The sequence below is a fragment of the Cetorhinus maximus genome, chromosome 21, assembly GCF_964194155.1.
Source record: "Cetorhinus maximus chromosome 21, sCetMax3.hap1.1, whole genome shotgun sequence".
Lineage (NCBI taxonomy): Eukaryota > Metazoa > Chordata > Chondrichthyes > Lamniformes > Cetorhinidae > Cetorhinus > Cetorhinus maximus.
This window is the reverse complement of record NC_135899.1, coordinates 79,424,907-79,449,323: the sequence shown is the minus strand read 5'-3', so window position 1 is coordinate 79,449,323 and position 24,417 is coordinate 79,424,907. Positions and strand designations below refer to the sequence as shown.

The 24,417-nt window shown below is 43.6% G+C and overlaps 1 protein-coding gene across 2 annotated transcripts in view; it reads left to right on the top strand.

Annotated features, from left to right (window-relative positions):
* cldn23l (claudin 23-like) overlaps positions 1–19,851 on the top strand; it is a 28,215-nt gene extending 8,364 nt beyond the window's left edge. For both annotated transcript variants that reach the window (XM_078566305.1, XM_078566306.1), the window contains exon 2: positions 19,160–19,851. In XM_078566305.1, the coding sequence (XP_078422431.1) occupies positions 19,189–19,782 (594 nt within the window). In that variant the 5' untranslated portion in view covers positions 19,160–19,188 and the 3' untranslated portion in view covers positions 19,783–19,851. The remainder of the gene's footprint in view (positions 1–19,159) is intronic.
* The last annotated feature ends 4,566 nt before the right edge of the window (positions 19,852–24,417 follow it).

The following is a 24,417-nucleotide window of genomic DNA, read 5'->3' as shown; positions in this document are numbered from 1 at the left end:
AAAGGTTCACCAGAGGTGTTCCCGGGATGGCAGGACTGTCCTATGAAGAGAGATTGGGCAAACTGGGTCTGTATTCTCTAGAGTTTTGAAGAATGAGAGGTGATCTCATTGAAACCTACAAAATACTTACAGGAATAGACAGGTTGGATGCAGGTAAGATGTTCCCCTGGTTGGGGGGTCTAGACAACAGGGGACACAATTTCAAAATAAGGGGAAGCCACTTAGGACTGAGATGAGGAGAATTGTTTTTACTCAGAGGGTTGTGAATCTTTGGAATCCTCTGCCCCAGAGGGCTGTGGAGGCTCAGTCATTGAGTGTGTTTAAAATAGAGATTGACAGATTTCTAAATGCCAGTGACGTAAAAGGATAAGGGGATAGTGTGGGAAAAAGGCATTGAAGTGGATGATAAGCCATGATCATATTGAATGACTGAATGGCCTACTTCTCCTATGTTCCTACTTCTAGACTCTCCCATGTGGGGAAACATCCTCTTGTCATCCGCCTTGTCAAGTCCACTCAGGATCTTTATATTTTTTAATAAGACCACTTTTTTTAATTCATTCATGGGATGTGGGCTTCGCTGGCTGGGCTAGCATTTATTGCCCATCCCTAGTGGCCCTTGAGAAGGTGGTGGTGAGCTGTCTTCTTGAACCGCTGCAGTCCATGTGGTGTGGGTACACACAGGGCTGTTAGGAAGGGTGTGAGGTCATGCACTTTGGTAGGAAGAATAGACGCACAGACTATTTTCTAAATGGGGAGAGAATTCAGAAATCTGGAGTGCAAAGGGACTTGGGAATCCTAGTCCAGGATTCTCTTAAGGTTAACTTGCAGGTTGAGTCGGTAATTAGGAAGGCAAATGCAATGTTGGCATTTATTTAGAGAGGACTAGAATATAAAAGCAGGGATGTGCTGCTGAGGCTTTATAAGGCTCTGGTCAGACCACATTTAGAATATTGTGAGCAATTTTGGGCCCCGTATCTCAGGAAGGAAGTGCTGGCCCTGGAGAGGGTCCAGAGGAGGTTCACGAGAATGATCCCAGGAATGAAAGGCTTAACATATGAGGAACGTTTGAGGACTCTGGGTCTATACTCGATGGAGTTTAGAAGGATGAGGGGGGATCTGATTGAAACCTACAGAATACTGAAAGGCCTGGATAGAGTGGACGTGGGGAAGATGTTTCCATTAGTAGGAGAGACTAGGACCCGAGGGCACAGCCTCAGAGTAAAGGGAAGACCTTTTAGAACAGAGATGAGGAGAAACTTCTTTAGCCAGAGAGTGGTGAATCTATGGAATTCATTGCCACAGAAGGCTGTGGAGGCCAGGTCATTGAGTGTATTTAAGACTGAGGTAGATAGGTTCTTGATTGGTAAGGGGATCAAAGGTTATGGGAAGAATGGGGTTGAGAAACTTATCAGCATGATTGAATGGCGGAGCAGACTCGATGGGCCGAATGGCCTAATTTCTGCTCCTATGTCTTATGATCTTATGGTGTTCCAGGATTTTGACCCAGCAACAGTGAAGGAATGGCGATATATTTCCAGGTCAGGATGGTGAGTGACTTGGAGGGGAACTTCCAGGTGGTCGCGTTCCCATCTATCTGCTGCCCTTGTCCTTCTCCTTGACCTCCCATTCTTCTGAACTCCATTGAATGCAGGCCCAAACTATCCTCTGGGATAGACAATTCTAAAGATTAACAAACCTTTGAGGATAGAAATTTCTTCTAATTTCAGTCCTTGACCCTTATCATGAGACTGTTTCGGCCCCCAGTTCCCAGTCTAGATTTCCCAGCCAGTGGACCCATAGAAACACATGGGGCAGAATTTTGCCCTGGACAGGCGGGCTTGGCAGGGGCGAGCGGGAGTGGTCAGGAAGCTGATCGCCACCTGTGATCGGGCCCGATAAAGCCCACCCAGCATGAAACACGTGCTGCAGCGCTCAGCACTGCCTGGGTCGGGGCAGGCAGAGGGCGAGCTGCAAGTTGCACGCAATGAAAGCTCCCTGAGGCACAAGGCTGCCTCAGGGAGCTGGAGATTTAAAAAATGATAAATAAAGAATTTTAAAATGTTTTTTTAAAAAAAAAGTCCCCTCATTTGACGCTGTCGCATGAGCAGGGACATGTTATGAATTAAGTGTTAAAATTTTTATTTAATTTTGAATGGCTGTTGGAAACCTCATCCCGCCTGTGGATGAGGTTCCCTAAAATAGCCAAAGGCTGCTTGGCCTTTTTGCCTGCCTGCCAATGGTAAGGTTGGATGGGCAGCGAAAAATTTAATCCAGTTGGTACATTAATGGCCTCAATAGGCCTGTTAATTGTCGGCAGGCGCGCTGCCAACCTCCGTGCGCGCCCGCCAATCAAAATATCGTGCGAGTGTGCGATGATGTCAGAACATTTGTCTGACGTCAACACGCGTCATTTTACACTTGTGTAGGTTAGGTGCGCGCCCGCCTGATGAGTGAAAAGTTCTGGCCATGACTTGACAGCGGAGGTACACAGGGGCTGGGAGCGGGAACCGAAAAAGACTAAACACAATGACACACACAGCACTCTGAAGCCAACAACAGCATATTTATGTAGCATCTTTAACACAATATAACATCCCAAGGTGCTTCACAGGGACATTATAAAACAAAATATAACACTGAGCCATATAGGGAGATATTAGGTCAAATAACCAAATGCTTGGTCAAAGAGGGGAGTTTTAGGTAGCATCTTAAACGAAGAAAGCAAGGTGAAAGATGGAGAGGTTTAAGATGGGAATTCCAGAGCTTAAGGGCCCAGGCAGCTGAAGGCATGGCCAGCAATAGTAAAGTGATTAAAATCAAAGATGCTCAGGAGACCAGAATGAAAGGAGTGTAGATATCTTGGAGGTTTTGGGGGCTGGAGAAGATTATAACAATAAAGAGGGGTGAGTACATGGAGGACTTTGAAAACAAGGTTGCGAATTTTAAAATCAATACGTTGCTTAACTAGGACCCAGTGTAGATTGGTGGTAACAGGTAAACGAGACTTTGTACAATTTAGGATTTCGGCAGCAGAGTTTTGAATGAACTCAAGTTTATGGAGGATAGAACGTGGGAGGCTGGCCAGAAATCTATTAAAATAGTCAAGTCTGGAGGTAACAAAGCATGGATGAGGGTGGAGGCAGCAGATAAAACAGCTGGTGGTCCCCCAGAACGGGGCCAGGAGGCAGTCCGAGAGGAGCGGCGGCTTTGGTAAGATTTAAAATGAGCGGGAGCTGAGAGAATGGAAATTTAAAAAGAGCTGGAGCTGAGAGTCAGAGCAGAGATTTTAAAAGGGCAAGGGCTGGACTCGGGGCTGAAAGCGGCACAAGAACATCACGATTCAAAAAGTGATGTGATGCAGGGGAGGCAGCTGATTGGTAAGTAGGGTCAGATGAATACTACTTTTTCTTTGAATTAAACTGCTGCAGCCCATTAGCTTAAACAAAATAAAGTGAGGACTTTGGACTGTAGTGGGAGCGCCTGGAGTGGAGTAAGGCCCCTAGCATAATTAGTATTCTTTAAAAGGAGTAACTAATGAGCTTAATATAAAGGGAAGTCATGGCAGCAGAGCTTGCACCCATGATATGCTCCTCCTGCGCTATGTGGGAAATCATGGACACTTTCTATGTCCCTGGAGACCATGTGTGCAGGAAGTGTGTCCAGCTGCAGCTACTGGCTAACCGCATTTCAGAGCTGGGGCTGTGGGTAGATTCACTGTGGACCACCTGCAATGCTGAGATTATCATGGGCAGCACGTTCAGTGAGGTGGTCACACCGCAGGAAAAGACTGAACAGGCAGAAAGGGGATGGGTGACCACCAGACAGAGTATAGGAAGGCAGGCAGTACAAGAGTCCCCTGTGGCCATCTCCCCCCTCTAACAGATATACTGTTTTGGATATTGTTGGGGGAGACGACTTCTCAAGAGAATGCAGCAGGATCCAAGTCCATGGCATCATGGGTGGCTCTGCTGCACATTTAGGGAGGAAGAAGAGTGGCAGGGCTATAGTGATAAAGGATTCAATAGTAAGGGGAACAGGCAGGCATTTCTGCAGCTGCAAAAGAGACTCTGGGATGGTATGTTGCCTCCCTGGTGCCTGGGTCAAGGATTTCTCGGAGAGGCTGCAGAGAATTCTAAAGGGGGAGGGTGAACAGCCAGTGGTCGTGGTGCATATTGGTACCAACGATATAGGTTAAATAAAAGGGATGAGATCCTACAAGCTGAATATAGGGAGTTAGGACGAAAATTAAAAAGTAGGACCTCAAAGGTAGTAATCTCAGGGTTACTACCAGTGCCACATGCTAGCGAGAGTAGAAATAACAGGATATATCAGATGAACATGTGGCTGAAGAAATGGTGTAGGGGGGAGAGATTCAGATTCCTAGGACATTGCGACCAGTTCTGGGGAAGGTGGGACCAGTACAAACAGGACGAGTTGCATCTGGGCAGGACCGGGACCAACGTCCTCGAGGAAGTGTTTGCTAGTGCGGTCAGGGAGGGTTTAAACTAGAATGGCAGGGGGATGGGAACCTGAGTAGGGAGACAGAGGAGAGGGAAACAAGGATAGAAATGAAAGACAGAAAAGTAAGAAGCAAAAGTGGAAGGCAGAAAAAACAAGGGCAAGAAACAAATGGGGTCATAGTGCAAAATAAAGCTAAGGTGACTAACAAGATTAAAAAGACAAGTCTAAAGGCATTGTATCTTAATGCGCGGAGCATTCACACTAAGGTAGATGAATTAACAGCGCAAATAGATATAAATGTTATGATATCGGTGCAATTACAGAGACATGGCTGCAGGTTGACCAAGGATGGGAACTGACCATCCAGGGGTATTCAATACTTAGGAAGCACAGACAAATAGGGAAAGGAGGTGGGGTAGCATTGTTAGTAAAGGAAGAAATCAATGCAATAGTGAGGAAGGATATTGGCTCAGAAAATCATGATGTGGAATCTGTTTGGGTGGAGATAAGAAGCACCAAGGGGCAGAAAATATTGGTGGGGGTTGTCTATAGGCCTCCAAACAGTAATAGAGATGTAAGGGAAGGCATTAAGCAGGAAATTAGAGACACATGCAATAAGGGTACAACTGTAATCATGGGTGACTTTAATCTATATATAGATTGGACAAACCAAACTAGCAATAAAACTGTGGAGGAGGATTTCCTGGAATGTGTAAGTGATGTTTTTTTAGATTAATACATTAAGGAACCAACTAGAGAGCAGGCTATCCTAGACTGGGTATTGTGCAATGAGAAAGGATTAATTAACAATCTTGTGTGGGGTCCCTTGGGGAAGAGTGACCATAAAATGATAGAATTGTTCATTAGGATGGAGATTGAAGAAGTTGAATCTGAAACTAAGGTCTTGAATCTAAATAAAGGGAACTATGAGGCTAAGAAGTGCGAGTTGGCAATGATGGATTGGGGAACCTTATTAAAAAGGGTTGACCATGGATAAGCAATGGCTAATATTTATGGAACATATGCATGAATTACAACAATTATTCATTCCTGTCTGGCGCAGAAGTAAAACGGGAAAGGTGGCTCAACAGTGGCTTACAAATGAAGTTAGGGATAGTATTAGATCCAAAAAGGAGACATATAAAATTGCCAGAAAAAGCAGCGAGCCTGAGGATTGGGAGCAGTTTAGAATTCAGCAAAAGTGGACAAAAAGATTGCTAAAGAAGGGGAAAATGGAATATGAGAGTAAACTTGCAAGGAAAATAAAAACTGACTGTAAAAGCTTCTATAAATACGTGAAGAGAAATAGATTAGCGAAGACAAATGTAGGTCCCTCACAGTCAGAAATTGGGGAAATTATAATGGGGAACAAAGAAATGGCAGAAGAATTGAACACATATTTTTGTTCTGTCTTCACAAAAGAGGACACAAATAATTTCCCAGAAATGTTAGGGAACCAAGAGTCTAGTGAGAGGGAGGATTTGAAGAAAATCAGTGTTAGTAAAAAAATGGTGCTAGAGAAATTAATGGGATTAAAGGCTGAAAAATCCCCAGGGCCTGATAATCTACATCCCAGAGTATTAAAGGAAGTGGCCCTGGAAATATTGAATGCATTGGTGGTCATCTTCCAAAATTCTATAGTCTCTGAAGCAGTTCCTACAGATTGGAGGGTGGCAAATGTAACCCCACTGTTTAAAAAAAGAGGGAGAGAAGAAACAGAATTACAGACCTGTTAGCCTAAGATCAGTAGTGGGGAAAATGCTAGAGTCTATCATAACAGACGTGGTAACAGAACACTTGGAAAACATTAACGGGATTAGACAAAGTCAGCATGGGTTTATGAAAGGGAAATCATGCTTAACTAATCTACTGGAGCTTTTTGAGGATGTAACTAGTAGAACAGATAAGAGAGAACCAGTGAATGTGGTGTATTTGGATTTCAAGAAGGCTTTTGATAAGGTCCCACATAAGATGGTTAGTGGGCAAAATTAAAACACATGGGATTGGGGGTGATATACTGGGATGGATTGAGGATTGGTTAACAGACTGGAAACAGAGAGTGGGAATAAATGAGTTTTTTTCCAGGTGGCAGGTGGTGACTAGTGGTGTACTGCAGGGATCAATACTTGGGCCCCAGCTATTCACGATATATATAAATGACTTGGATGAGGGAACCAAATGCAATATTTCCAAGTTTGCTGGTGACACAAAACTGGGCAGGGTTGTGAGCTGTGAGGAGGATGCAAGGAGGTTTCAGGGTGATTTAGACAAGTGTGTGTGGACAAACACATGGTAGATGCAGTATAATGTGGATAAATGTGAAGTTAGACGCTTTGGTGTAAAAAACAGAAAGGCAGAGTATTATTTTAATGGTGATATATTAGGAAATGTGGATGTACAAAGGGATCTGGGTGTCCTTGTACACCAGTCAATGAAAGTAACTAGAAAGGTACAGCAAGCAATTAGGAAGGCAAATGGTACCTTGGCCTTCATTGCAAGAGGATTTGAATTCAGAAGTAGGGATGTCTTACTGCAGTTATACAGGGCCTTAGTGAGACCACACCTGGAGTATTGCATGCAGTTTTGGTCTCCCTACCTATGCTTGCCATAGAGGGAGTGCTGTGAAGGTTCACTAGGCTGATACCGGGGATGGCAGGACTGTCATATGAGGAGAGATTGGTTCGACTGGGCCTGTATTCACCAGAGTTTAGAAGAACGAGAGGGGATCTGATGAAACATATAAAATTCTAATAGGGCTAGACAGACTGGATACAGGGAGGATGTTTTCCCTGGTTGGGGAGTCTAGAATCAGGGGCCACAGTCTCAGGATACGGGGCAGGCCATTTAGGACGGGGATAAGAAAACATTTCCTCACTCAGAGGGTGGTGAACCTGTGGAATTCTCTACCACAGAAGGTTGTGGAGGCAGGATCACTGAGTATATTCAAGAAAGAAATTGATAAATATTTGGATATTAGGGGCATCAAAGTGTACGGAGAGAAAGCGGGAATATGACGTTGAGATAGAGGATCAGCCATGATCATATTGAATGGCAGAGCAGGCTCAAAGTGCTGAAAGGCCTACTTCTACTCCTAGGGCAGAATCTTCTGTTCGGCGTGCAGGGGCGGGCCCCGCACGCCGACGTGTAAAATGATGCACGGTGACAATTAACCAATTGGATTGATGAGGTAGAGTTGAGTGTCATCAATGTACATATGGAAACTAATGTTGCTGAGGGGCAGAATGTAGATGAGAAATAAGAGGACGTCTTGTAGACTACTATAGGTAACCGTGCAGGAGCCTGACTTAGCCCTTGTCTCAGCTCATCTGCTGCTGAAGCCCTCATTCACGTCTCTAGACTTAACTATTTCTATGCACTCCTGGCTGGTCCCACATTCTAGCTTCCATTAACTTGAGGTCATCCAAAACTCTGCTGCCTGTGCCCTAACTTGCACCGTGTCCCTTTCACCAATCACCCCTATGCTTGCTGACCTACACTGGCTTCCGGTCAAGCAACAATTGATTAAAAATTTTTTATCCCTTCATGGCCTAACCCCAACCTATCTCCGGAGTCTCTTCTAGCCCCACAACCCTCCAAGATGTCTGCGCTCTCTAATTCTGGCCTCCTGTGCATTTCCAATTTTTATGGCTCCATCATTGGTGGATGTGCCTTCCATTTCCTAGGCCATAAACTCTGGAATACACTCCCTGCATCTCTCTGCCTCTCTCCCTCGCTTTCCTCCTTTCAAACATTCCTTAAAACCCATCTCTTTGACTAAGCTTTTGATCTTCTGACCTAATTCTCCTTATGTGGCTCCGTGTCATATTTTGTTTTATCATGCTCCTGTGAAGCACCTTGGGCGATACCTTAAAGATACTGTATAAATAGGTGTTGTCACAGTTACTGCTGTGCACGGAAGGTTTCAACTGAATTGTACAAAGAGACAATGGGACAGAGTGCAGGAAAATTGAAGGTATATTTGGGTGGCCAGTTAAGGAAGTGAGTGATTGTGAGGGTCTTGTTTCTAGGATCAGTTGGATTCAATGTGATGTCTTTCCTGATCCAGAACATCCCCACATTCTTATCAAAGCCTTTGTCTGACACCCTGAAACATAACTTGAATCCACACCGTCAGCATTGGTGTTTGGACGCTGCTTGCCTGAACTCTCCTTCCCACTTTAAAAAGATCAATAACTCAATTATTCTAAACTGCCAATTCCTCCACTTAAAAACCTGCAGCGAAGTATCAGACTCCCTCAAAAAAATTATGCTCCCCATGTCTAAAATTAAGATTGTCTCAGAGCAAACACCCTTCCAAAAATTCACCAGAAATAAAACAAACGAAACCAGGTGAAGAAAAATCAAAGGGGACAATTGGGAATTAAAGAAGAATGGAATAAAATATGTGAAATCAATGACTCATTTTCTGAAATATCTGAGGGAATCATGAATTTGAGATAAAAGAGCTGGTAGAAAATTAAATAAAACAGGATGGGAATGCTGAGATAAGTTCAAAGGGAGAGACAGAAATTGAAAACAATTGAAAGTAAATTGTAAAAAGGGCAAAGAAACAAAAAGACAAAAATTAGAGAAAATTATTATATGAGATAAATAATCATTGGGTCAGGCCAGAGATTGGCAATTAGTAGTCTACACACTGAGGCAATACATGTGACTCCACCCCAGCTTTATTGGGTCCTAAACTGGGAGTGGTTGATGGAATCAGAATGGGATTAATTATCCATGAACATCTCAGTATCAATGCATTTAAGGTAGCCTGGGCGAGCGTATGGGGAAGAAAGCAATGCAGGGTTACGCTGAGAAATTTAGGTGAGCAAAGACAGGAGGAGGCTGATTGGGCAGAATGGCCTGTTTCTGTGCTGTATATCCTATGTCATCCTATGTATTGAGGAGATTGCTACCTGAAGTGGCATTGAGGGTCAGTGTGGAGCAGTGGAGGGTAAAACTGTGAGTCTGCCCTGTAGCCCTCTCCTTCCCAATTCCCCCAGTCACTATTGTGTACAATACACACAATGCAACATTGATAATCTGGAGCTGTGAGGTTTTCTGTCCCTCTGATTTTGATTCTTTAGAGACTTTGCTTTTTTACAGCAGTGGGTGTAGCCTGGTGGATATACTCTGTATTTGATTTTCCTGTATTCTGCCTGGTGCCTAGCAGTGTATTTTGTCTGGTCGATATAAGTGTGGTCTGTCAGGTGGATATCCCTGTTGGCTGTCTGTATGAAAAGGAAGTTATGTGAGGTTGAGGGATATAATGAGAAGGTGGGTATGTAGGATTGAGGGATGTGTTGGTGGGCAGTTGCGGTTGGAGAATATGGTAAGAAAATGGGTGGGTGGGGGCAAGGGATATGGCAGAACAGGAGCACAAAAGCTGGCTTGTGGACCCTGCCATCGTGCCACCAAACTTGCAGGCCTAAGCACAGCTATCTGGCAGTAACCTTAAGGAAATGGTTCTTCAGGATTCGGGTCATCATGGAACCAAATGTCAAGCTGTGCCATATGCTGCAAGGGCATCAGTAGGCAACCTATACCATGGCCAGTACAGACAATCACTGTCAAAGTCTCTCCTTCCCTCAACTTGCTTGTCACCACCGTCTTCCTGCTGCCCGCTGTGCAAAGTGCAGTCAGGTGCTGACGGCTTCCTTTCCTAATGCCGCACCCCTCCGGCTCACCAGAGGTCAACTGGGTTTTGGCTACTAAGCCTCCCTATTGCTTGGTCCCACCCTCTTGTTTCCAGCCTGTATGCTGTCTTCATCAGTGGATTCTAAGCCTCAAGCAACTTTGGAAAAACTGAAATTTGCAGCCATTTTAAAGCCTAAAGACATTTTTGTACCTCGTCCTCGTGCAGCCACTTACTGTGAAATGACCACATTCCTTTAAATTTTTTGGTGCACAGTTTCCTGCCCTGCCCATTTGGTGTGCTGCCGTCTCCAAGCCCTTTCAGACACTAGTGGGCGCTACAGTGGTTGTGCCAATGTATTGCCAGTTCCCATGGCTCCTTCACTGAATATACCTCCATTGAAAATACCCCATTCAAGTACTGAACTCAATAACACAGCTGTATGATGTGTGATAAGATGGCAGAGTGACAAAGGATTACTGATCCCAGGTTTTACGGCCTTTAGGAGGATGAGCAGGAGCAGAGAGAGGTACTCTAATGCATGTTGCTGGAGAGCTGCAGAGTTGACTGTGGCTAGTTGGATTGTACTCTTGCTTCTGAGTCATAAATTGTGGGTGCATGCCTTACTGCAGAGATTTGAGCACAAAATTCAGGCTCCAGTACAGTACTGAGGGTGTGCTGCATTGTTCAGAGGTGCTGTCTTTCAGGTGAGATGTTAAACTGATGCCCTGCTTGCCCTTTTGGGTGGATGCAAAAAAAGTCCCAGTGTCCTATTTCAAAGAGAACAGGGGAGTTCTCTCTGGCGTCCTAGGCCAATATTTATCCCTCAACCACTAAACAGATTATCTGGTCGTTTATCTCATTGCTGTTTGTGAGATCTTTCTGTGCACAAATTAGCTGCTGCGTTTTTTAACTTACAACGGTGACCACAATTCAAAATACTTTATTGGCTGTAAATTGCTTTGGGACATGCTGAAGTTGTGAAAGGTGCTATAGAAATGCAAGTTCTTACATATACTGTGGACAACAAACTATATCCTTCCCTCCAGTAGTATCACCGCATGAAGCTTGTTATGTATAATGATGCGTGACCAGCAGAAATAGAATGAACATGCCAATTACCAGTGTTTATGTGGCAGGAGGTTTTAATGAGTTTTAAAAAGTACTTTTTATTGGACCAGTTTTATTGTTGGGAGCACAATTAAATGAATGACACACTCAACCTTTCTCCTGATCACATCCTGTTCCTTTTAACACACACTATAACACCTTGATCTCTCCTCAAACATACTGCCAGTGGATTCACTGTATTATAATCAGGACAAAGGCCTTGCTCTATTTGCTGCATGGTGCTAACGCCCTGTTGTGGGACCTCATACATAAGACCAGCTCAAGCAAGCGTGAGATACAGGACAGGGAATAGGTACCAGACCTAAGTAGAGGCCCAGAAGCTGAGACAGGCCTGTAGATAACAGGCTAGCAATTGAGATAGGAATAGGAGCAGAGACTGGGGAGACCAAGGAGCAAGGGAATTGGTAGACAGGAGTGGCAGATACCATAGTATCAGCAGTAGTGGGAGGGCCTGCATACTACTCTTTGATGGATTAGTATTTACGTAGAAGATTAAAATTATGTTTACTAGGCAATTCCTATAATTGAAGGGTTTGTCTACACAATCCAAACACTGGCCCTTGCCAATGTACATTCGGTTGGTAAACACTGGATTGTAGATTTGGAAAAGTATTACATAAACAAATAATTTTAAGGCTAAACAACTTTTATTTAAGATGACTAACACAAGTTCACACAATCTTTTTGTAGTAGAGAGTGGTCCTTGAGTTCTACTGGGTGATCAACCTGTCTCACTGATGGCTGTTGCATCTTTTTCGATGTCCTCCTTCTTGAGGCAAGTTCCTGTTGCTCTACTCTCCAATTCAATCCTTCTCTCTCCCCTTATGTACTCTTGTACATTCTTCATAATTGAGGCTTGAGTGTCATTTGTTAAGCCTCTGTAATTGGCAATTTAGGCTTTGATCATGAGTTTACGATAAATGATTGGCAGGCAAGCAAATGACTGAGGCAGGGTACACCTCGTGGGATTCATCAGACCACAAGAACTAGGAGCAAGAGTAGGCCATTTGGCCCTTTGAACCTACTCCACCATTTGATAAGATCATGGCTGATCTGATTGTGGCCTCAACTCCACTTTCCTGTCCGTGTCCCCCATAACCCTTGACTCCCTTGTTGATCATAAATCTAACACAGCCTTGAATATATTGAATGACCCAGCCACCACCGCTTGCTGGGGAAGAGAATTCCAAAGACTAACAACCCTCTAAGAGAAAAAAACATCTCATCTCAGCCTTAAATGGGAGACCCCTAATTTTTAAACTGAGCCCCCTAGATTCCCCCACAAGAGGAAACATCCTCTCAGCATCCAACCAGTCAAGCCCCTTCAGGATCTTACATGTTTCAATAACATCATCTCTCACTCTTCTAAACCCTAATCGGTATAGGCCCAACCTTTCCTCATGAGATAACCCTGTCATCCCAGGAATCAATCTGGTGAACCTGCTCTGAACTGCTTCTAATGCAATTTATATCCTCATGTTATTCTTATATATCATCTTATTCATATATTCTAATGACCAATATGTTATTATCAGACTAGTTCTGGGGATAAGAGTTTACAGGTACATGAATAGACTAGAGAAGCTGAGGTTGTTCACCATAGAGCAGAGAAGACTAAGAGGAGATATTGTTAGAGGTGTTTAAGATCATGAAGTGTTTAAATAGTTAATGAAGAGAAACTGTTTTCAGTGGTTCCGGGGGCACTGATACAAGGTGATTGGTTAAAAAACAGGGGTGACATGGGGAAAACCTTTATTTGTAACAAGTGATTAGGATTTGGAATGCACTGCCTGATAGCATGCTGGAAACAGTACCTTTCGAAAGGGAATTTGATAAATATTTGCAGAAGAAAAAATTCAGGTATATGGGGAAAGAGCAGGGGTATGGGACTAACTGGATGCTGTTTGAAAGAGTTTGCGCAGACTCAGTGGGCTGAATGGCCTTCTTCTATGCCATACTATTCTATGATTCTATGAATCTATATGTCCAAATTCTATTGCCCAATCATTATCTTTTATTCTTTCATGGAATGTGAATGTCGCTGGCCAGGCCAGCATTTGTGCACATCCCTAATTGTCCTTCTTAATGATTTTGTTTTTGACTGACTCCCCTACTTCCTTGGACTCTTAATTGTCACTTTGCCTGCTATCAAATTCAGTCATTTTGTCCACTACCATATTTAACTGTCTCTGCAATCTCTTCATTCCTTTGTCTGAAACCCCTTTGGTGAGGAGACCAAAACTTGTTGAGAGCTTCTGGTAGTTTCTGTTGAGTTTTGAAGCACCCTAGGACATATTCCTACATTAGAGATGCTATATAAATGCAAGTTGCTTTTGTTGTTGCTATTCTTTTCCTTGCTGTTGTTGGTTCCTAAGCCTGCTTAGGGGGAGGGCTGGAGGCAAACAGCCTTCGTCAGGGGATGTTTCTCTCCTCCTGGGCCAGGGGCTGATGGATTACCTGGATGCCACAAATGGGAAAATAAATACGGGAGTATTTTGCTAACACACAGAGTAGGGAGGCACAGAGGCCTGTTTGAAAGAGGCCAGCTCGATGGGGTACAGCTTAATTTGGGAATTTGGTGAGTGAGGGAACAGGTGCTGTTCTGGTTTTTTATGAGACAAGAGTTGTCGGCAAGAGACAGCAAGACCCGAGAGCTAAGGCTTCAAGGTGACCAGGTAGGCAATTGGTGAGTTTTACATTTTTTTCTCTCTAGGGCAGTAGTTTAAATTAGCACTGGGGAGATATAAGTACTGTATTAAATTTATAGCTTAATTAGTTAAACTACTTAATTTAATGACAAATAATCTTTGATTGATATTTCAAATCTTGAAACACTAATTACAGTAGTTAAACAAAATACAATAGAGGTGGCAGGGAGGTGATGTGTTGCAGCTGTAGCATGTGGGAATGATGGACACCAATGTGATCCACAACAATTGCATCTGCAGTAAGTGTCTGCAATTCAAGGAAATTCAGTTCAGAGTTGATGAGCTGGAGCCCAAGCTTCAGACACTACAAATCATCAGAGAAAGAGAAAATTACCTGGACACTTTGTTCCAAAAGGCAACCACACCCCTTAGGTTAAATACTTCAGATTTGGTCCATGGTCAGGGGTAGGAGGGTATGATTATGACTGAAACAGGAATGAGGACCCAGAAGGTAGCACTGGTCCCACAAGTGTGAGGTTCTTGCCGCCTGTGTGAATGCTAGCAGGGACTGAAGAGAGGATAAAGAAACTGACCATAGCACTGTGGTGCAGGGAGCCACTAAAATATAGTTAGGGTGAGAGATACTGTTTTTTTAGAACTGAGAGTGTGAGTCCCAAAGGCTGTGTGGCCTCCCAGTACCAAAGTTAAGGACATCTCCTCGGAGAGGAACTTGGAGTCAGAGGGGAAGGGTCCAGTTGCTGTGGTCCACGTGGGCACCGATGTCATAGATAGGACTAAGAGAGAGGTTGTGTTAAAAGAATATGAGCAGCCAGGGGCTAAATTTAAAAGCATAAGACCATAAGACCATAAGATATAGGAGTAGAAATTAGGCCATTCGGCCCGTCGAGGAAACAAAAGCAGAACCGCAAAGCTAATGATCTGTGGATCATTATCCAGTGAGGATCATTTTTCAATCCTCACTAGATACAGGTGAGGTACCAGAGGATTGGAGGTCTGCGAATGTTGAGCTATTGTTTAAAAAGGGTGCAAGGGATGGGCCAAATAATTATAGGCTAGTTAGTCTGACTTTGTGGTGGGCAAGTTATTAGAATCAATTTTGAGAGCCAGGTTAAACTGTCACTTAGAAAGGCACGGATTAATCAGGGATAGTCAGCATGGTTTTGTTAAGGGAAAGTCATGTCTTAATAATTTAATTGAATTTTTTGAGGAAGAAACAAAGAGAATTGATGAGTGTAGTGTAGTTGATATGGTCTACATAGATTTTAGTAAGGCATTTGACAAGGCAGACTGATCAAAAAAGTAAAAGCCAGTGGGATACAGGGGATTGTGGTGAGTTGGATCCAAAATTGACTCAGTGACAGGAAACAAAAGGCAATGATCGACAGATGTTTTAGCGAATGGAAAGCGGTTTCCAGTGGCATTCCTGTTCAGTGTTGGGTCCCTTGCTGTTTGTTGTATATATTAATGATTTGGACTTAAATGTGAGAGACAAGATTGGGAAATTTGCAGATGACACAAAAATCAGCCATGTAGTTGATAGTGAAGAGGATAGCTGTGGACTGCAGAATGATATCAATGGTTTGGTTGAGTGGGTGGAAATGGAATTCAATCCGGAGAAGTGTGAGGTAATGCATTTTGGGAGGGCATACAAAGCAAGAGAATACTCAATCAACAAGAGGATATTGAGAGGGGTAGAGGAAGAGAGAGACCTTGGAGTGCATGTCCACAGGTCCCTGAAGATGACAGGAGAGGTAGATAAGGTGGTAAAGATGGCATATGGAATGCTTTCCTTTATTGCATGAGGTATAGATTACAAAGGCAGGGATGTATTGCTGGAACTGTGTAAAATGCTAGTTAGGCCACAGCTTGAGTTTTGCTCACAGCTCTGGTCACCACATTACAGGAAGGACATAATTGCTCTGGAAAGAATACAGAAGAGACTTACAAGAATGTTGCCAGGGCTGGAAAATTGTAGCTATGAGGAAAGATTAGGTAGGCTGGGGTTGTTTTCCTTAGAACAGAGGGGGCTGATGGGTGACTTGATTAAGATGTACAAAATTATGAGGGGCCTAGATAGACAGGGAAGACTTGATTCCCCTAGTAGAATGGCCAATTACCCAGGGGCACAGATTTTAGGTGATTTTAGGCAGAAGGACTAGAGAGGATATTAAGAAAAACTTTTTCACCCAGAGGATGGTAAGTGTTTGGAATTCGCTGCCCAGGTTGTTGGTTGAGGTGGAAACCCTCAACTCATTTGAAAGTTACCTGGATATGCACCTGAAATGCTATATCCTGCAAGGCTACAGACCAGATGCTGGAAGGTAGGATTGGAATGGGTGGCTAGTTTTTTCAGCTGGCACAGACACAAGGGGCTGAATGGCCTCTTTCTGTGCCATAACATTTCTATGGTTCTATATATGGATTACTACCTGAGCTACGAGGGAATTGGCATAGGGTAAATAATTTTAGAGAGCTGAATGCGTGGCTTAAAGATTGGTGTGGGAGAAATGGGTTTAGGACCAGTGTTCTGGCTAATTGAATAACTGAGACTGTAGGGCTGTAAGGAAAAGTAAATTACTGGGATGAGGGATGTTCAAGGAAATGGAAATTTAGGAAGTTAAAGGGAAAGAGCCAAAGCAATAGTGCAGAGTGGCATTATGGTAACAATAACCAGTTTGTGACAATAAGGGACAAAGTGTACAAACACAAGAGTGCACCAGCAAATAGGGTCAGAAAAAGACTGAATTGAAGTCTCCTTATCAAAATGAACACAACATTTCTAACAAGATAGGTGAATTGATGACACTGATAGAAATAAATGGGTATATGTTAGTAATTACAGAGACATGGTTGCAAGGAGACCGAGGCTAAGATCTGAATATTCAAGGGTATTTGACATTCAGAAGGATAAGAAGAAAGGAAGTGAAAAGGAGGTAGGGTAGCTCTGATAATAAAGGATGAGATCAATACAGTAGTGAGAAATGATCTTGGATTGGAAGATCAAGATGTAGAATCAGTTTGGGTGGAGTTAAAAAATAGCAAGGGAAAGAAGTCACTGGTGGGAACAGTTTATAGGCCCCCAAACAATAGTTACACTATAAGACAGAGCATAAATCAAGAAATAATGGGGGCTCATAAGAAAGATATTACAATAATTGTGAGTGATTTTAATCTTCACATAGATTGGACAAATCAAATTGGCCAAGGTAGTCTTGTGGATGAGTTCATAGAATGTATTCTTAGAATAATACATTGTGGAACCAACCAGGGAACAGGCTATTTTAGATCTGCTCATGTGCATTGAGAAAGGGTTAATTAATGATCCCATAGTAAAAGATCCTCTGGGGAAGAGTGATCATAACACGATAGAATTTCTTATTCAGTTTGAGGGTGAGAAACTTGAGTCAGAAATTGGTGTCTTAATCCTAAATAAAAGCAATTACAAAGGCATAAAAACAGAATTGTCTAAAGTAGACTGGGAAAATAGGCTAAAAGGTAGGACAACGGATAAGCAGTGGCAAACATTTAAGAAGATATTTCATAACGTTCAACAAAGATAAGACTTAACGAGAGGGATGAATTATTGTGATTAACTAAGGATGTAAGGATGGTGGCAGTGGCACAGCAGTGTTGTCACTGGACTGGTATTCTGGAGACCCAGGGTAATGCTCTGGGGACCTGAGTGTGAATCCCACCAGGGAAGATGGTGAAATTTGAATTCAATAAAAACCTGGAATTAAATGATGATGACCATGAAACCACGATTGTCGTAAAAAACCCACCTGGTTCACTAATGTGCTTTAGGGAAGGAAACCTGCTTCCTTACCTGGCCTGGTCTACATGTGACTCCAGACCCACAGCAATGTGATTGACTCTTAGATGCCCTCTGACCCCAATTAGGGATGGGCAATAAATCTGGGCTGAACCAGCGATGCCCACATCTCATGAACGAATATAAAAAAATTAATTGAAAGAGAAAGCTTACAATGCTGCGACGATTAATGGCAGGCCAGAAGGTTGGGAAAACTTTAGAAATCAGCAAAGGATGCCTAATTAAATGCCAAATTTGGCATTCATGTGTCTGTCCTAATGGGTGAATAGCTTTGACAGCATGTCTTTTATGTTTCAGCAATATTCCCAATCTATATTAATGATTTGGATTAAGGATGGACAGCACTGTAGGCATAATTGCTAACGATACAAAGATAGGAGGGAAAGCAAGTTTTGAGGAGGATATAAAGAGTATGCAAGGGGATATAGATAGGTTTAATGAGTCGACACAGATTTGGCAGATGGACTATAATGTGGGAAAATGTGAGGTTATCCATTTTGTTAGGAAGAATAGATAAACAAAACATTATTTAGAGGGAGAGACTATAGAATGCTCTGGTACAGGGAGATCTGGGCACATGAATCACAACATGTTATCATGCAGACACAGCAAGTAATTAGGAAGGCAAATTGAATGTTGGCCTTTATTGCAAGAGGCATAGAGTATAAAAATAGGGAAGTCTTGCTACAACTGTACAGGGCGCTAGTGAGACCATGCCTAGAGTACTGCATACAGTTTGGGTATGTTGATTCCTGGGATTAAGGTGTTGTCTTATGAGGAAAGGTTGAGCGGGTTGAGCTATACTCATTGGAGTTTATAACAATGAGAGATGATCTTATTTAAATATATAACATTCTGAGGAGGCTAGGCAGTGTAGATGCTGCAAGGATGCTTCCCCCATGGGGGAATCTAGAACTAGGGGCATAGTTTCAAGATAAGAGGTCTCCCATTTAAGACGGTGATGATGAGGAATTTCTTCTCGCAGCGGATCGTTGATGTTTGGAATTCTCTATCCCAGGCAGCAGTGAGGCTGGGTCATTGAATATATTCAAGGCTGAGTTAGATAGATTTTTGATCTACAAGGGAGTCAAGGATTATGATGCACAGGCAGAAAAGTGGAGTTGAGGCCACAGTCAGATCAGTCAAGATGATACTGAATGGTGAAGCAGCTTGGAGGGCCCAATGGCCTATTTCTGTTCCTGTTTGTACTTATGGCTTTCCTAGGACTGTGCGTTGTTCCTGTTGAACTTTCTAGTGTTAGTTGCACTCAGGCACAGAAAGTCCCTTCCTCCACCTAGCAGGTCAATTGAGATTCAAGTGGGTCCCATTTACGCCGAGTCTCACTCATCTGCAACTGGCCCATTTGTTCTGAAGTGCTCTTCACACTGTGCACTGACTTCCTCCTCTCTATTTTCCTTGCAGGTTCTGGCTGAACTCTGAGTATCTACAACATGCGGACCCCACCGCCGATGATCATCGGGATTGTCAGTGCTCCTGTCGGGCTGGTCTTGGTGTTTGTAGCTGTGTTGACCCCGCAGTGGCGCCAGGGGCCCATTAACTTGGGGAAAAACACAGCCGTAAAGTCTGATGGTCTGTGGGAGTCGTGCCTGGAACTGCAAGACACTAAACAGTGCTGGCCGGTGACCACAGTGTACCAGCGGGACGAGATTGTGCAGTGGTCCAGGGCCCTCATGCTGAGCTCCCTCCTGGTGTGTGGAATGGGGATCATTGTGGCCAGTGTAGGGATACGCTGTTGGATGGACTTTCCCCTTCGAAATGTAGCTGGGGCCAGTGGAGTTGTCATTATCCTGGCTGGATCTCTGTGCATCACCCCACTCACTCTCTACATGACCTCCATGCAGAAAATCAGCCCCGACACTCACACCCAGTATCAGAGTGGGAGCTCGCTGTACTTTGGTTGGGCGGGAAGTTGTATTGAGATCCTTGGAGGAATAGCCCTCGCCCTGAGCTTCACCTGTCCAACGTTTGAGAGATGCAGAGAGTCAGGACAAAATGCTAAAAGACCCTATGAGGTTGATTACTAGATGAAATCATTGGGCACCAGCCTTCCGTTCCTAACATGCTACTTTACATTAAGGATATATTAAATGTTAAATCCCAACCAACTGTGTGTGATGTCCTCATTTAGTTAATAGCATCAGTGTCCTAGCTGGGTATGTATTCATTGTGACTGATAGGTTTGCCAATCCTGGATTCTTCAGGAATTAAAGATTAATCTCCATAACACTCTGGGGAAGAAAAACCCAGGAAAAAAGTCATGTGGCATTAAAACAAATAACTTTCTTTCAACACTTCAGCTCATTAGTTATAAAAATATTGGCGATGGGAAAAAGACCAATGAACTCCAAGCGGTAATGAAGTGGTGCATCATGAGAGTAGCCAATGGGAGAAGCATGGGGCCAGATAGTAAGGGGGTAATGAAACCTCGAGGAATACATCCAACTAAGTTGGCAACCCTAATGACTCAACCAGTCCTATATTTATTCAGGTAGTAAATGAAGTGCACAGAAATGGACTCTAAGCAAAGCTGCAAGCACCTTTTCTAGTGAATGAGCTAGGTGCTGCAGCATTTACTTGAGTCAGATGTTAACACCTGTCAGCTGCCTCACAGGGTTTATCAGCTGAACTTCCAACTGAAAACAGAAAGTACATTGAACCAGCTGATCTCATTGTGGCAGAAGCTACAACACTACAATTGGCCTCAGTGCCCTGGCTTAAGAAGGGAAAAATTCAACTAGGGCCTGCTTCCTTACTTTCTCAAAAAATATACTTTATTCATAAAATTTTGAAAAGGTGCATTACATTACAGTTAGAATTTGATATTACATAAAGTGCAGTAGAGTTCAATTTATTTCAGTACAGTAAGTGGCAATCTGAGGTGCCTCACTACACTTACAATTATTGTACATGTTAGATTTACAATATGCAATTACATTTCATATCAAACGTTCTCCGGTGCATAAGATCTAAGGGGTTTTCTATGACTTGCAGCTCTTCAGTGCACTATGGCGGGAGGGCCTTAGACTGTGGCTTTTCCCCATTGAATCTTTGTGGTGAGTGCCCCAAGCTTTAGTGCATCATTCAGCACATAATCCTGGACCTTGGAATGTACCAGCTTGCGACATTCAGTCACAGTGGAAGACCAACAGGTTTCAGGCAGACCAAAGAGTATCTTTCACCCAGTTGATGGTCCTCCAGGAACAGTTGATGTTTGTCTCGGTGTGCATCCCTGGAACAGTCCAAAGAGTTACGGAGCTGCTCGGGATGAACCTTTACACAAACCATTGCACTTCTTTCTAAACCAGAGTCCTGTTTCTATTTCAGCTCCTATCGCTGACCTTAGCTGGAGAGCATGGGTGTTGGGAGATGGTAGGATCGAGCTTAATTCTGATACCCTCCACAATCAAAGGTGAGGGAATCTCCTAGTTCCACTAATCAGTGAAGGGAGTGTTGCAACTTCTCCTGCGCTGAACCCTTGGGGAGGGGTCCTTTGACTTTCCCTGAGACTTTCCCATCAGACTTTAAAAAATGATCCTTTAGTTCCCTTATCTGTGCTTTGGTGGAAAGGGAAATTATCAATAGAGGACGTAGAAGTCTGAGTGCCATCCCCACTGGGAGTTGGACTGCTCCCTGTCATGTACTCCCTGGTCATCACCTTCTCCTTCCTCACCATCCCTGCCTGCCAAACCCCTGGACATCGTGATCACTGGACAATATTACCTTTACAAAGGAGATCTGCCTTTGAATTTCATATTGGCTTCATTCAATGCCTTTCCATTTGCTATAGGCTCCCATTAATGGTGTTGAACTTCAGCCCAAAACTTAAATAAAGATTCCTGCAGCTGCAGGCTAGGCTATTACTCACATTATAGAGTGAACAGACCACAGTATTCTAGCATCAGTCAGTAAAATAAAACCACTTTTACAACAGATTGTGATAGCACATGGTGTACCTATCAGCTGTCAATGTTTGTGAAAACATCTTCTGAAAGAATTTGAATAGGAATTCGAATAGGAAATGGAAAAGTGCTGAGAAAGTGGCACACTGAAAGCCCAGGAAGATCAAACTGAGGTTTTCAGACTGCCAAAAGATTTTGAGAGGGTAAATAGTGAAAGAACATGTGATGAATCTGTAACGGAGCCACAAACTGAGGATTATCACTTGAACAACAGAAGAAATATTTTCAAGACATATTAATAGAACAAGGAATTGTCTTATGACAAGAGGCTACCGAAACAGAGATGGGAAAACTATTTAAAAGGACACTCGATAAATGTTTGAAAAGGAAGAATATGGGAGGGAAAGGGGATTTCGAGTAAAGAGTTCCAGTTGGAGAGTTAGCACTGACATAGATTGAAGGGCTGAATAGTCTCTTTGTATTCTGTATTCGCTCAAGTCTGCGTGTTATCTTGTGTTTAACTCATTCAACAACAGCACCAACAACTTGTATTTGTATAAAACATCCCAAGAAGTTTCACAGGAGCATTATAAAACAAAACAACACTGAGCCACATTAAGGAGATATTAGGTCAGGTGACCAAAAGTTTGGTCAAGGAGGTAGATTTTAATGGTGCCTTAAAGGAGGAAAGTGAGGTAGAGAGGTGGAGGGATTTGGGAAGGGAATTCCTGAGCTTAGGGCCTAGGCAGCTGAAGGCATGCCATCAATGGTGAAGCAATTAAAATTAGAAATGGTCAAAAGGGCCACAATAGAGGAATGCAGGTATTTCGGAAGTTGTGGAGCTGGAGGAGATTACCGAGACAGGGAGGGGCCAGGCCATGGAGAGATTTGAAAATAAGATTGAGAATTTTAAAATAAAGGCATTGCTTAACTGGGAATCAGTACAGATCAACATGAACCGGGGTGATAGGTTAATGGGATTTGGTGTGAGTTAGGACACAGACAACCAGCAGAATTTTCCATTTTGGAGACTAAGTGTGATGACAGGTGGGATAATTGGCACGTTTCCTGCTCAGCGGCGGGACAGGTTCTCGCACCCGATTGTATGCCTGGGACCTCATTAAGCATGCACTGGCGAGCTGCTCTCCGAATCACATGACGGAGAGGGCACTGATTCGTTCTCTGCCGTTACCTTATAGGGTCAAAGGTCCTGGCGCCTTATTTGAATGCCACCCAAAAACACAGGTTCACTCTCTGCAGCCCAGAGGTGGTGGTGTGAGATGGCCCCCAGGAGAAAGAAACCCTGTGCCCCAAGGTTCAGCCACGACTCCCTGACGGTTCTCCTCAATGCCGTCTGCAACTGCAGTGATGTCCTCTTCCTGAGGGATGGAACCTCACCTCATTGGCCTGGGAGGGGGCCGCAACAGACATCTGTGCTGTTGGGACCCAAAATAGAAATGTCCTGCAGTGTAGGAAGAAGATAAGTGATCTAATCTACTTCACCAGGGTAAGTCAACCTTCTGCTAACTCCAAACTCACACTCTCATAATGTCATCAGACACTCAAAGGGTTACAGTCCTCAGGGATCTCACACACTATGGAGAACAGACATCAGCACCGAATGTCTCACGTACACTTTAACATTTAACATCACTGCCATCTCATCTATCATCCTGCATAATCAGCATCTTCAGCCGTCACTAGGGAAGGCTCAGCACACACAGCTGCTATGCACGCTTTCCAATCTCTCCTCCATCCGTTCTCATTCACATTCTATCCATTTGTCTTCATGCAGGCCAAGCTAGACCACAACAGGAGGGAGAGATCCCAGACAGGAGGAGGGATGGCGCACATCCAGGAGCACGCTCCCTTTGAGGCGGAGGCAGCCAAGGTGGCAAGGGAGGACAGGGATTGCTCCTGTGACAAAGGTAAGGTTAGCCTCTCCCAGCCAGCCACTACAGATGGACCCCCCATCAGTTGATCACATCCTGACATTCACAGTGAGTGACATGCAATATTGCATTCTGCCTGCTCATGATTTGAAGGAGAGAGGGATTGAGCCTGAAGAGAGAGAACTATTAATAATGCCAGATAAGATTCCAGCCTGTGTGTTATCTATATATAATTCGCTTCAGTCTGTATTTTACTCCGCATCTAAACTCCGCATCTAACTCACACCAGGCTGTGTGTTACCCCATGGCTAATTCACTGCACCCTCTCTGTTACTCCATTTTAACTTGCTCCAGCCTGTATGTTATCCCATGTCTAAATCACTCCAGCCTGTGTTATCATTTATCTAACTCAATCCAGCGTGAGATCCTTTAAATTTCTGCTGACTTCACTTTGTTTGTATGAATGGAGATTGAAACTGCATTAAGATATTTTTGGAGGTTTATGGTCCTAGGGGCTGGTTAGGTTAGTGTATTACTTCCACCTGAGCCCTGGGGAGACATCAAATGAATTCAGCAACATGTCAGAGCTGCAATCTCAGCACACATACTCTGGCACATTTCCATCCCACTGCATGTGGTGCTGCCTTGGTGCCATAATTCAGTAGAGCTTTTCCATCATTTACTGTGCATGGAGTCCATCCATCCTGATTCAGAATCATTAAATTCAATTTCTTGCAAAAAGGCTGAGAGAAGGTTCAGGCTGTTAAAAGGCAGCATTCAGGCTGGTGTGTATGCAAGTGCTAGGGGAGAGGTGTGCTACAAGAATCTTCTAATTCTGAAACCAATCAAACTATTGAACAGGCTTGGG